Source organism: Hemicordylus capensis, chromosome 1, assembly GCF_027244095.1.
Source record: "Hemicordylus capensis ecotype Gifberg chromosome 1, rHemCap1.1.pri, whole genome shotgun sequence".
NCBI classification, from domain to species: domain Eukaryota; kingdom Metazoa; phylum Chordata; class Lepidosauria; order Squamata; family Cordylidae; genus Hemicordylus; species Hemicordylus capensis.
The window spans coordinates 148333337-148346516 of record NC_069657.1 but is presented as its reverse complement, the minus strand read 5'-3'; the positions used below and the strand labels follow the sequence as shown (position 1 = coordinate 148346516).

The 13180-nt window shown below is 44.0% G+C and overlaps 1 protein-coding gene across 1 annotated transcript in view; it reads left to right on the top strand.

The window, feature by feature from the left end:
- The first annotated feature begins 1996 nt into the window (after positions 1-1996).
- LOC128341102 (dnaJ homolog subfamily B member 2-like) overlaps positions 1997-13180 on the top strand; it is a 53947-nt gene continuing 42763 nt past the window's right edge. The window contains exons 1-3 of the mRNA XM_053287194.1: positions 1997-2096; positions 3202-3364; positions 10546-10655. Of these exons, the coding sequence (XP_053143169.1) occupies positions 3240-3364; positions 10546-10655 (235 nt within the window). The 5' untranslated portion in view covers positions 1997-2096; positions 3202-3239. The remainder of the gene's footprint in view (positions 2097-3201; positions 3365-10545; positions 10656-13180) is intronic.

The window sequence follows — 13180 nt, the reverse complement described above, 5'->3', positions numbered from 1 at the left end:
AATGTTTCCTGCTCAGTGCAGCAGCGCTGCAGCAGTCAAGGGAGCGCGTAGGCAGCCCATTCCCCCAAGAGCGGTCCCTTCCGCGCCGCCCGCGCCCCCCCCCCATTGCTTTGCTGGCGCCTGGCGGCCAGTCAGTGGCCTGGCTTGGCGGCGGCGGCGGGCACTTGTGAGGAAAATCCTAAGTATAATGTAGTATGTTGTGGCGCGGGGGGCGCCATTTCAGTGCTTGCCCCGGGCGCCATTTTCCCTAGTTACGCCTCTGTTCCCACCCGTCTGTCCAGGCAGGATTTTTTGCCTGTTGGATCAAGGAGACTCAGGTTCAAGTCCCTGCGCAGCAATGAAGCTTACTGAGTAATCTTAGACCAGTAACTCTAGCCTGATTCAGACATTATGCAGTACAAGTGTAGAGCTATCTGTACACTCATAGGAACATAGGAAGCTGCCATATACTGAGTCAGACCATTGGTCTATCTAACTCAGTATTGTCTTCACAGACCGGCAGCGGCTTCTCCAAGGTCGCAGGCAGGAATCTCTCAGCCCTATCTTGGATCTCTCAGCCCTATCTTGGAGATGCCAGGGAGGGAACTTGGAACCTAGATGCTCTTCTCAGAGCAGCTCCATCCCATGAGGGGAATATCTTACAGTGCTCACACTTGTAGCCTCCCATTCATATGCAACCAGGGTAGACCCTACTTAGCTAAGGGGACAAGTCATGCTTGCTACCACAAGACCAGCTCTCCTCGTACAAACACTCGTGCATGTGCTTGTGTAAATGGCTGTACCTGCGTGCACTTGGACTATAAGTCCTTCAAATGCATAGTACAGATAGGAAGTGTATTTCTGTACTTGCATTCAACATGTGAATGACTGTCTTTGTGTACACCCTTGATTGTGTATAATCATTCACATATATTGAACAAAGGTACAGAAGTACGTAATGTACATGATACATCTGTATCATGCATTTGAAGGGCCTATGTCTAGGTTCACTTTTAAAATGAACACAAGTACAGTCATTCATACAAACACATATACGAGTGTATAGACACACATCTGTGCACTCGTATAGCATAATGTCTAAATTGGGCTTAGGCCTGGGATAAATTAAGGCTCTTGGGAGATCATGCAAACCTAGCCATCCACACAGGCTTCTGGTGCAAAACTGAAACTGTTCCCATCATTATCTCACATGGCCTCCTTATACAAATACAATTATATACCACTTTTCAACAAAAGTTCCCAGAGCGGTTTACAGAGATATAAATACATAAATAAAATGGCTCCTTGTCCCCAAAAGGCTCGCAATATAAAAAAGAAACATAAGATAGACACCAGCAACAGCTACTGGAGGGATGCTGTGCTGAGGTTGGATAGAACCAGTTGCTCTCCCCCTACTAAATAAAGAGAATCACTGCTTTTAAAAGGTGTATATTTGCTCAGGAGGGGCTGACCTTATCTGGGCCATCTGGGCTTGCCTCTTAAAGAGGTTGTACACAATTTAGGAAGGTTTGCCATCAGACGGTCTGAGAATCCCACTGTTTATAACAGCAAGGATGCAACTTCACAGCAAACATACTAAAAAATCTCTTCAGCTGTTGGTTATATTTATTTGTCATTTTTTCCAGAACAAGTTTGGCTGCATTGTGAAGATGCTTGGCTTGGGGATGGATATTAGCAATTCCTGCAGCCAGGAAAGCAGGCCTGCAATCTTGACCTCTTTTCCCATTCTATGGAGGCCACAGGTTCCAACATCCTAATTTCAGTTCTGTTGTTTCCCAGTCCCTTATTTTGACTTCCTATCTGTACATGTTAAATAAGAGACGGAGGCATACGTTGCCTATGTGGTTTGTCACAGCCTCTGTATATTTGTGTGGTACTAGTAAAGAACTGGAGTGCCTTAACCTTACACCCTGTTTCCTTCTTGTTGCCAACCAACCACAAATCATGAGGGCAGCTGCAAAACCCCTGACATCATAATCAAGCTCTCCTTTCCTCATCCCAGGCAGCAGCCTTCAGAGATTATGGCCCTGCCTACATGGAAAATGAGTATCAAAGGATGGGACAATAAGACAGGATAATCTTTTTTACACCGTGAGGTAGGGCTTGGTTTTCACCCAGCTGTTCAGCACTTCATATATGTTGCAGAACTGCCCAATAAGGTCACTTCCGGACCTCCCAAAATCAACATGAGCTGGCTTAAATCACTAATGGCAGAAATGGACAGATCTTTCACCCCCTGCAAGCAGCAGCCCTTTGATAAACAATGCCACATTTATGGCATTAGGTGTGTTAAAAAGAAGAAACCTAGTCAGGCTGAAGTACATACTGAAGCATTATTGTCAGACAATTCTTGCAGAGAAGTGTGAGAATCCTGTTCCCTGGCTACCCAGGAAATCCTGTTCCTGTTCCCTGGAAGCCTTTAAAATGCTCCACAGCTCCGAAACTCATGGCTGACCTGATAGGGAAACGTTTCCAGCCATGAGGAAGATTAAAGTGCTAGTAGCCAAGGGGAGCACAACAGTTACCCTTTGGGGGATTGTAAAAACAACAGAAAGTCTTGCAGTACCTTAAAGGGCTAACAAATGTATTGCAGCATAAGCGTTTGTGGATTATTGACCACGAATGCTTATGCTACAATAAATGTGTTAGTCTTGAAGATGTCACAAGACCTTGATTGATTTTGCTGCAAATGGCTAACAGGGCCCACTCTGGCCTTTGGGGATTGTGCTATTTCTCATTCTGTTTCTTGCTCTGCGGTATGTGGTCCTGTCAGACGCTTTGTTTTCACAACCTGTTAAGGATCTTTCTTCAAATGTCAAGCTTTTCTCTATCACAGCTCCTAATCAATTCCTCAATGTTTTCATTATAGATGCTTTGTCTGCTTTCTTTGTAAACACAAAGCATCTTATGCAGGTTTAATGGAGAACCTTATTAAGAAACGCCTCCATTTCATTCCTCTCCTTTCTCTCTACCCTCCTGAATCCACCCCCTACTCCCTACAGGATCCCCACTACTGGGACTAACTTCTACATAACAACACTGATTGACAGGCTACAACAAAATGCTGTTAAGTCAGCTGCTGGTTAAAAACCAATTACTTGGTAACAAGCCAAGATAATGCTGTATCTAGACTTTGGGTGGATTAATGTAACGACAGAGTCCCATTCTTTCCAAAGTATCATCTTGTCTTCTGTTCTATAGGGCCAGGTATCTACAGCACCCACCTGTTTCCACCCTGCATGGGTCTACCAAGAAAGCCCAGTGTCCCTTCAGGCCTCTCTACAGGATGGACCAAAACCAAGATGGACTATTACCAAGTGCTCGGCATTCTTCAAAGTGCCTCCCACGATGACATTAGAGTGGCGTAAGTCAGTCTTTGAAGTATCCAACTTTCCAGTCTTGCCTGTATAGCCTTGCTGCACCCTTCTTGCTGCCTTTCTGTTACATCCAGAAACCAAAGTCTGTACCTGGGAACAAAGTGATCCTACACACTTTCCCTAATGGCAAGAACACTTAAAAAAAACACCCACCCTCAAAAAGAACTCTTGGGGCGGGGGTAGGGCTTCCAGCTCCTGACCCCAAGAGGATATGCCTGTCCTTTAAAAGCTGAGAATTCTGCAAGATGTTTGGCACATGCAACATCTGAGGTCACTGTGCTCCAGGGATGGAAGGTGTCGTGTCTGCTGTGTAGCGCTTTGTCATACAGCTGATAAAGGCACATAGGCTTCTTTCAAGCCAACATTGGGGTTGACTGAGAACCTTTGGCTAGATGCTAAGTATTTATCACTATGAAATGGTGGGGTAGAAACAACTTTATGTTTTATAGCTGTTTCCCTCATACACACAAGGAAATCTTCTGTGGACGAACTAAAAGTTTATTCAGCAACAACTGCATTCTTTCCTTCTCCTTTCGCACCCTTTCCCCTTCTGACTACTCCCCTATTCTCTCTATAGGATCCCCCCCCTGCCCCCGCCGCCAGGACAAATGTCCAAACAAACAAACACACTGCAAAAGATTACTGGATGGAACCTATATAATTAAATACAACACTTTAATTATATTAAAGTGGTGTTGAGACAGGAATGTGTCAAATTACAGACAAATACAAGTGTGTGTGTCATCAAACCACTCTCTTAAGAACAGCAACATTGCCTTTCTGGATCAGCCCCAGAGCCTGTCTAATCCAATATTCTGGCAAAAACAGCCAGCACTGAGAAGCTCACAAACAGCTATTTCCCTATAGTTTCCTTCTGTTGTCTGTCCTTAGTGAAGTAAGAGTTATACTGTTTCAGAAGATGGAGAGTTTTCCACAACAGATAACATGACAAGCAGCCACTGATAGTTCTGTCTCCACTGATTTGTTTATTCCTTTTTTTTTTTAAAAGCCACCCATGTTCGTGGCCCTGCTAACTGAGCAAAGAGACACCTTTTAAAGTGGCGATTCTCTTATATTTAGCAGGGGGAGAGCAACTGGCCCTATCCAACCCCAGCACAGCATCCCTCCATCCAGTGGCTGTTGCTGGTATCTGCCGTATGTATCATTTTAGATTGTGAGCCTCTTGGGGACAGGGAGCCATCTTATGTATTATTTTTCTTTGTAAATCACTTTGAGAACTTTGGTTGAAGAGCAGTATATAAATATTTGTTGTTGTGGCCATCACAACACCTTGTAGCAAAGAATTATTATATTTATTTATTTATTTAGTTAACATATTTATATACCACCCAAAACTTATGTCTCTGGGTAGTTTACAATAATACAGTACAAATTTAAACATTAAAACATTCAAATAATTTAAAATTTAACACAATGTTAAAAACTGTAAGTCTAGTTAAAAGCCTGGGTGAACAAATGTGTCTTAACTGCCTTTTAAAAAGTTGTCAGAGATGGGGGAGCTCTTATTTCAGCAGGAAGCATGTTCAAAAGCCTCAGGGCAGGGGACTTTCTCCTACGGAATGGAGGGGGTGCATTCACATATCGGCCAAATTTACCCCGAAGTCCCTGCGAGATATCAGGGAGCACTTCACACGATTCGGGTTTTTCATGGCATGTTAGAGTGTAGCCCGATGTATATCCAGGGTTAAAAAATCCACTTTTTGCGTCGTTTTTTTGGGCAACTTTGAACTTGCAGTAAACTCGTGGTAAAGCCTGCTGTCTAGGAAAGCTCCAGATGGGAGTTATCCAGACACAGCTTCATGCTGCAGGGTATCCAAAAAGCATAGGGTCAGTTCCTCTCCACATTCCCCGCAGATCTTTTTCCTGTGTGCGTTCCCACAGCTTGCTATGCAGCTTCATAGAATCAGCTCAGACACAAAGGGCTCAGGTTACATTGAACTTGTAGTCTCAATTGTCAAGCTTCCAGACATCCTCCAACAACATCTGCATATGTAAAGCCTGCCTATCTGCCTGATTTGCAGCATCTATGTTCCTATGGTAACCAGGCTTCAATAAGACAAAGACAAAGACTCGTGTATGAATTCAAAGTAGCCCAAAGACTGGAGTAGCTTTAGCAAGGGATCTTGTACACGTTGAAAGCATAGGAAGAGCCTCTACATTACTTCACAAGAAAGCCTTTGAGACTGACCCATTGGTCTAAGTTGAGGGAAGGAAAGCATGAAGGCTCGGAACAGCAGAAGAAGCCCACATTTTGCATCCCCCATTTGTGCTTGCATTTAACTCAGGAATTTCTCCCTCCCCCTCTCCTTCTGGACTCCCTCCACAGAATTTCACCAGTCTATCACAACCCCTCCCTCTGCGCTTGCAACTGCAAATCATTCAAAGAGCAGACCATACTGAACACAACTGTCAAACTCCCCTTCATTTAGCCTTGCAGAAGATTGGCGAGACAAGTTGCCAAGGAGCGCCTTCTGCTGACACTTGGTGTTCTGCTAGTTCACCCAAGTTTGCCATTCCTTGCAAACTGTGAGACTCTCCCGTTGCCTTCAAATTTTTTGGAAATTGACCTGGCAAGGAGCGACCTGCTCAATAATTCGGCAAAACGGCGGGCGGGGGGGGGGGGATGCGGAGAGAGAGAGAAAAAAAGAGAAGCAGCTTTTATTGGTTGGAGATAGTCACTCCTGCTGCCAAGCCCCTCCTGTCTGCAGGCATGGCATAGGGTGGGTGTCAGGATGCATTAGGACAGTCTCACTGAACTGATCGGACCCGCCTTGGCAGGAGGCAAGAAAAACAAAGTGGGGCGGGAGCAATGGCTGGGTTTGCGGGCAGGCAGGTAAGGCATCACCCCTCCTCTTCTGATCCCCAGCGAAAGCCCCTCCCAAACTGCAGACACTTTCTGAAGCTGATTGGTACCACTTGAAGTTTAAAAAAAACAACCCATGAAAGTGCAAGTTTTGAAAGAAGCCGAATTATTGGTAATGATCCCTCCACAAATCGCTGGAGAAGCATTGGGGCATACCAGAAAGCTCGTGCTTTAAAAAATAAAATAAAAAAAGCCACCGCAAATAGAGGACATAATTCAGGCTATGCTAGAATGCACAGCAGTAATTCGGGGAAAAGCAGAATCATGTGTGAACTGGTCCCTCATAGCCTGCTGCAACTTCGGGGTAAATCCAGCTGATATGTGGACTCACACCCTACATTCTGGAGGAGATGCAAACTAAAGGCCATGAGTGTAAAAGTCCGTGGCACCTTGAAATTTCTTTGCTATGTATAGGCTTGCTATCCTTTCATATGATCTGGGTTTTGATACCAACTTGCATACAGGAACAGCCTGGGCTGTCTTAAGGCAGTGGCCAAAATGGCAACAGCCAGGGGTGCACTCACTCTCAGGGCACCTGAGCTGCTTGCCATCATGTTCCCGAGACCCAAGGGCACCCGCTTGGCACCTCTTGCCACCAGCTGGGAACTCAGGGCCAAGCCAGGCCAGTCTGCCACCTGCTGCTGCCGCCACCCACTGTAAACCCGGCTCACTCAGTCTGGCTAGGGGAAAGAGGAGGAGGCAGAGCAGCACAAGCAGGCAGAGTGCCTGTGCAGTGCAAGTTATGTGAAGGAGCAGTGGTGAGAAGGCGGGAGATTAGTGACACTCTGAAGGCTTGCTCTGCTGTGCTGACCATTTTACTTTAGTAAAGTTAAGGGCAGGGGCGTAGCAAGGTTGGAGTGGGCCCAGAGACAAGATTTTAAAAATGGGCCCCCCGCTCACTGAAGTTAATTATATATATGCCACTTTAGAACATAATCTTATTTTTTTAAAGGTTTTGTAAATTGTGGACGATGCAAGTCATTTAATGGTACTAGAGAAAGGCATGCTGTTCTGGTAGCTCCAGGTCTTAACACTCCCATCCATTTTGGAGGATGAATACAACTGAAGGAAGCCCGGGTGGGTGCGCAGCTTGTCATGTGACTTGCCTTTGGCGACCCCCCAAGGCAGTGGACCCCCAGACAACTGTCTCCCCTTGCCCTATTATAGTTATGCCCCTGGTTAAGGGGGAAGAAGGAGTGGAGGTGGAGAAGGGAAAGTGCAAAGCCTTTCAAACTAATTTTTTAACTGAAGTTGTTGAGTTTTCTCCTCGACTGAACATAGGCAGCATGTGCCTGCGCAGTTCTAGGAAGAACTCTTCACTGCTTCTTCACCTCTTTGGCATGTGCTTTCCTGCTGGCCAGACTACATTTCCCAGTGACCTCTGCGGTGAAGGGGGTGGCCAGGCCAGGGGTGGGTGGAAGAGGAGAAAACAGAAGTAGCTGAGGCAGCTTAACCTGGTCCAGCAGCCAAGTACTGGCTATCTGTCTCTCCCCCTCTCCCCAATTCCTGTGTGATGAGTCCTTTAAAATTGACTTCTTGAAATCTCTTTCTGCTCTTCCTCGCTCTCTTTTCTGAGGGGGTGTCATTCTCATTACTGGCTCGGCAACTCTTACTCACTTTCCTTCTCCACCCCGTGCCCCAAATGATGGTTGTTGCTTTCCACCCAGTCCGTTGTGCCCTCCTCGGGCTGTGTGATTAACTGCTTCAAGTTAGAGCCACAGGTGTGGTTTTATCAAGATGCCCTGCCCCCTAAGAAAAGGCCTTGTTGAAGGAGAACCAGCATGGCTTCTGCAAGGGAAAGTCTTGCCTCACTAACCTTTTGGAGTTCTTTGAGAGTGTCAACAGGCATGTGGATAAAGGTGATCCAGTTGACATAGTATACTTGGACTTCCAAAAAGCTTTTGATAAAGTTCCCCACAAAAAGGCTCTTGAGTAAACTTAGCTGTCAAGGAATAAGGGAACAGGTTCATGTGTGGATCGGTAACTGGTTGTAGGACAGGAAACAGAGAGTAGGAATAAATAGACAGTTTTCACAATGGAGGCAGGTAGGAAGTGGGGTTTCCAAGGGATCGGTATTGGGATCAGTCCTCTTTAACTTGTTCATAAATGATCTAGAAGTTGGAGTGACCAGCGAAGTGCATATTAATGAGGGAATGAACGAATGGGGGATGTTTGTGTGTGTGAGGTGAGTGGTATCTTAGTGGCATGAATGTATGAGAAAGAATGAGGCAAGTAATTTGTGGGTGAGAGAATGAGACAAGTAAGGGGAAAGATGAATGTGGAGTGTATGAGAATGTGTGTGTGAAAGGAATGATTGGGGTGAATATGTGTGTGGGAGCGAAGAAAAGACTACAGAGGCACTATATTACAAAGAAAACAGCCCATAACACCTTGAAAAATTTATTGTTATCTGCAAAATTGTTTGTTTCACTGTTTACTAGTAGGAGTGTGCATTCTGGAATTTTCTTGTTTCGATTTGTATCCGAATCGAAACACCCCCATTTTGTTTTGTACCCAAATTCTCTGAATCCGAATCAGCCCTGTTTTGTTTTGTAGCCAAATTTTTTGAATCTGAATCCGAATTGATTTGGATTTTTAAAAGGGGTCCCAGGGCAAAAAGAGTGGGTGGTGGTGGTGTCCAATGGGTGGAAGCTACCACCCAAATTTCAAAGGAATTAGGCAAAGGGCTGATTTTTTGTGAATTTTTTAAGTTTACACATCTTTAAGAATTTTCCCATAGGGAATAATGGAGATTCCAGCAAATGTATTGCTTCAAATCAAGGGGAAAGGGATGACCCAGAGCAGAGTGTGGTGGGTGGTAGTGCCCAATGGGGGCAAGGAAACTTCCAGAATTATTTCAAAAAAATTGGGCAAAGGGCTGATCTTTTGTGATTTGATGAAGTTTACGTGTCTAAGATTTCTCCCATAGGGAATAATGGAGGTTTAGGTTTCAGCAGCCCCATAATTCCACTTGGAGGGCACTGGGGTTGCCCAGAGCGAGGGGTTGTGTAGTGCACATAGGGTGCCAACCACCCCCATACCCACAAGCCTGTGGGGTACTGGGTTTTGTTGTTTCTGAGGTGTTCATTGTAGATTCTCTGGTAGCATATGAGATTTTCAGTGAAAAACAAGAATCCACTCTCATATGCTACCAGAAAATCTACACTCAGAACACCACAGAATCAACAGAACCCAGCACCCCATGGGTTAGCAACCCTTCCCCTGGCCAATGTGGGGTCAGTAAAGAGTGGGAAGAAGCAAAAGAGCCAATGGAGAACAAGGGGGGAATTGTCAGCAGGTCAGCCCATGATTTAGGTCACCGATCAGAAGGCTAGAAGGGTGGGAAATTCAAAGAGATGTCAAACAAAAAATGGAGACTGACTCAGAGATCACCACAAAATGGAGGTCTGAAACAACAAAACGTTTTGTAGCTGAAGCAGGGACGTTTTGTTTTCTATACAAAACGTTTGGATCTGGAAAATGGGTGTTTAGTTTTGTCTACAAAACACCCGAAACAGGCTGTTTTGGGTACAAAACGTTTTGTATCCGAAACGTTTCGCACATCCCTATTTACTAGTCACCCTGATTCAAGATCAATATATTAAACAGAACAAAATTCCAGTTCAGAACCTTAGTGGTGGTGGAATTCGAAGAAAGGAAGATATATATTAAATACTCATGGGAAGCTATCCTTAAAGAGTGCAGTACAAGCAGAAAAATAGAAATACCCACATACACTTTTCACAATAAATATGGCCTAGGTTTCAGAAATGAAGCCGAAAGGAAATCCCAAGTAATATATATTTGTGCATTTTAAAAGATAAGACACAGAGATTTGTAATGGAGTGGCACTGAGAAACAGTGACCATATTTTAACACCTTCTTCAGAAACATTTGGAAACAAATTGGGTTGCAGCCTCACTTTTGGCAGATTGTCTCTCCACTGTCAGAAGCTCCTTGTGAGAATGAAAGAGGAGTTGTGTCTGCACAAGGATCATCTCCACTTGTGCAATGACCCCCTGTATGGGCAGAATTCTCTCTTTGTTCCTAGAAGTAGCTACCAAGGAGCATTCCACTAAAAGTAAGGCTCTAATCCAATCTATTGTGTGGTCCCCCCCTTTGATTGGCCTTGGATTATATGACCCTTCGTTGGTCCTTGATTATATGACCAATGAGTTTGATTTGGCCATGGATTCTAAAACTAAAACTGCAGGAAACCTGGAATGGATTAAGGGTTGTCACTAACAGACTAATTTGTTTGTGGTCTTTCCTGTAACTGAACAGGTACAGAATGAAATTAATGAAGTGGCATCCTGATAAAAACCTAGGCAACAAGAAGGAAGCTGAAGAGAAGTCCAAGGAGATCGTGGAAGCATACAAAGTGCTGTCAAATAGTAAGGACCTAGCCTCCTCTTCCTTGCTGTGATTCTGTCAGTCCTTGGGTTTTCCCAGATGGCAATAAAAATCACTTTAAAGAGAGCATGTGAATAAATACAGTATAAGGCGAGAGCTTACTGAACATCCAGACCATTGTTCATAAATGAACAATGGTCATTCTCATGGTCTTTCTGCAGGATCTGATGGGGAGGTCACAAGGGCATCAGGCTCCTGGCATGATTCCTGCAGCCCCACCTGCTAGCCAGCTCTTGCTTTTGATGATTAAGCCACCACTTTTCAAACTACCTTTCAGCAAATATGAGTTAGTCATGGAAAGCAAGAGCGGGCAGGCAGGTGGGGCTGAAGAAATTACCTCAGGATCCTGCTGCCCATGTGACCAGTGTCAGATCCAGCAGGAAAAGGCAACAAACATCTGCTTATTTGCAAACTCTTTTCAACATAATTTTTACTGCTGCCTAGTAAAGCCCCTGATGATATACATTAATCCTGGATGCTAATGATTCAGAGAGGCAGAGTCCTTCCATGATGGTTTATTACATCATGAGCACATTGTTATGGTGAATTTTGCAAAATGTGCTGTACTTTCTGAAAAATCAATTTCTGTTCATTGCTCAATTATTTTGACTTGATATTGCTAGTAGAAAAGTTTGTACAATGAGGAAAGGTGTAGATGTATGATGAGGAAAGATATAGTGCAACTCCTCTGGGTCCCAGGAGTAGTTTTCTGCATAAATAGTGATGTATTGGAGGATTGGCTCTCTAGGGCATTCCCCCCCACTTCCACATCTGAATGCCACTTTACTTCTTTGCAGTAGTTGGGTTTTTTAAAAAAACAATACTGAGGCCACTATTATTGCTATTACAATCGTCTGCCTTCTATTTTAACTTTAATAAACCCCCCCAAACGAAAACCCTGTCCCCATTCATGTTTGCTTAGATGTAAACCTCGCTGCTCTTTATAGGACTTCCCCCTAAAAAATGGTGTATTGGAGGGAGGAGAATATTGAGTTTTGGGGTAGAGCTGTGCATTTATCCAGATGTTAATTGGGGTGGGCACGTTAAACATTGTTCTTATTCCAACTGCTCCAATTATAATTTAAATGACAAAAAGTCAAACTTCAAAATTTTTGAAGCGTGCGTGCATAGTAATCTCCAGATCTCTCTGCCCGAAATTTGGGTATTATGGGCTTACAGAGGTCTACCATGCATCCAATTTTCATCCCATTTTGACAAAACCCAAAAACATTCTACTGTACATGTTTTAGTGATTTTCCAATATAGAACGATATAGAGCAAAACTAATTTTCATTCCATTCTGACAAAAACCAAAAATGTTATACATGTTTTAGTGACTATAGAATTATAGAATATGGTTGAAGCAAAACTAATAGCAGTATCACTTATTCTCCCTTGACAACTAATCAAAAGGATATGAGGCAATTTAACACAAACAAATTAAAAGGTAGGAAATGAATGGTCTCAACAGCACAATTTATGCATGTTTCGTCAGAAGTAAGTCCTATGATCTTAAATGGGGCTTAGTTAGGGCAATAAGGCGATAGTTTCTGTGGGAAGAAACTATTCAGGAAGTGATTAAAAACAATCAAATCGAAAACAAAAGAGGAATAACTTTTTCATAGTGCCTGAGGTAAAGGACTTCTGTTGATTTATTCTTGTAAAATTGCCCAACACTTTTTGGAAGAATTTCTTTCATTAGGGGATCAAAATTAATTGCAAAAGGAGTACTCTACTGCACAGAATATAAAGCATTGTAGGGGGCATTACAGTGTGGATTTGGCAGGATAAAAACTATGCATAGATGGAGGAGGTGGTGATAGGGAACCTCCGAATGAGCGGGAATTAAAAAATCCACCCCAGCTTGTGCCCAAGTTTGGTGTGTATCCCAGGGGGAACCAGGGCTAACAGCAACAACAGCAAAAAAGGGTTGTTGTGCCACTGATGCAATCCATCTTTAATCAGAGTGCAACCCATATGTGGTTTCCAGCGCATTAGCTGAAGACCAGCTTTTAAATCCATTAGTAGAAGATCAACTTCTAGCTATGTGTAGGCATCTGCTTTGGCTATGCACAGGAAGCTGGTGTATATCCCATTGTTTCAAGTGGCTTCTTTGGAATCCATCTTGGCTGCTCTTCTCAAGTATCGGAAGCCGTATCAGAAGGGCGGTATATAAATCTAATAAATAAATAAATAAATAAAATAAAATAACTGAGCTGCGGGAATGTATCAGTTAAACCCAGTGCCCTGTGCTGTTAGGGACGGCAAGCCTGAGACTTTCCAGCTGTTGTTGGACTACAGTTCTCACCACCCCCAGCCTGCAATAAATTGTGACTGGGGGTGATGGGAATTGTAGTCCATCAACAGCTGGATAGCCCCAGATTGGCCACTGCTGAGTTAGTAGATGCCCAGGGCTTGTCTGCCTGAGTTTCCCCCCTATTTCCTGCAATATGCCTTCCTCCTAGATATAGCATTGCTCAGTACATCTAGACATTCTGATGGGTTC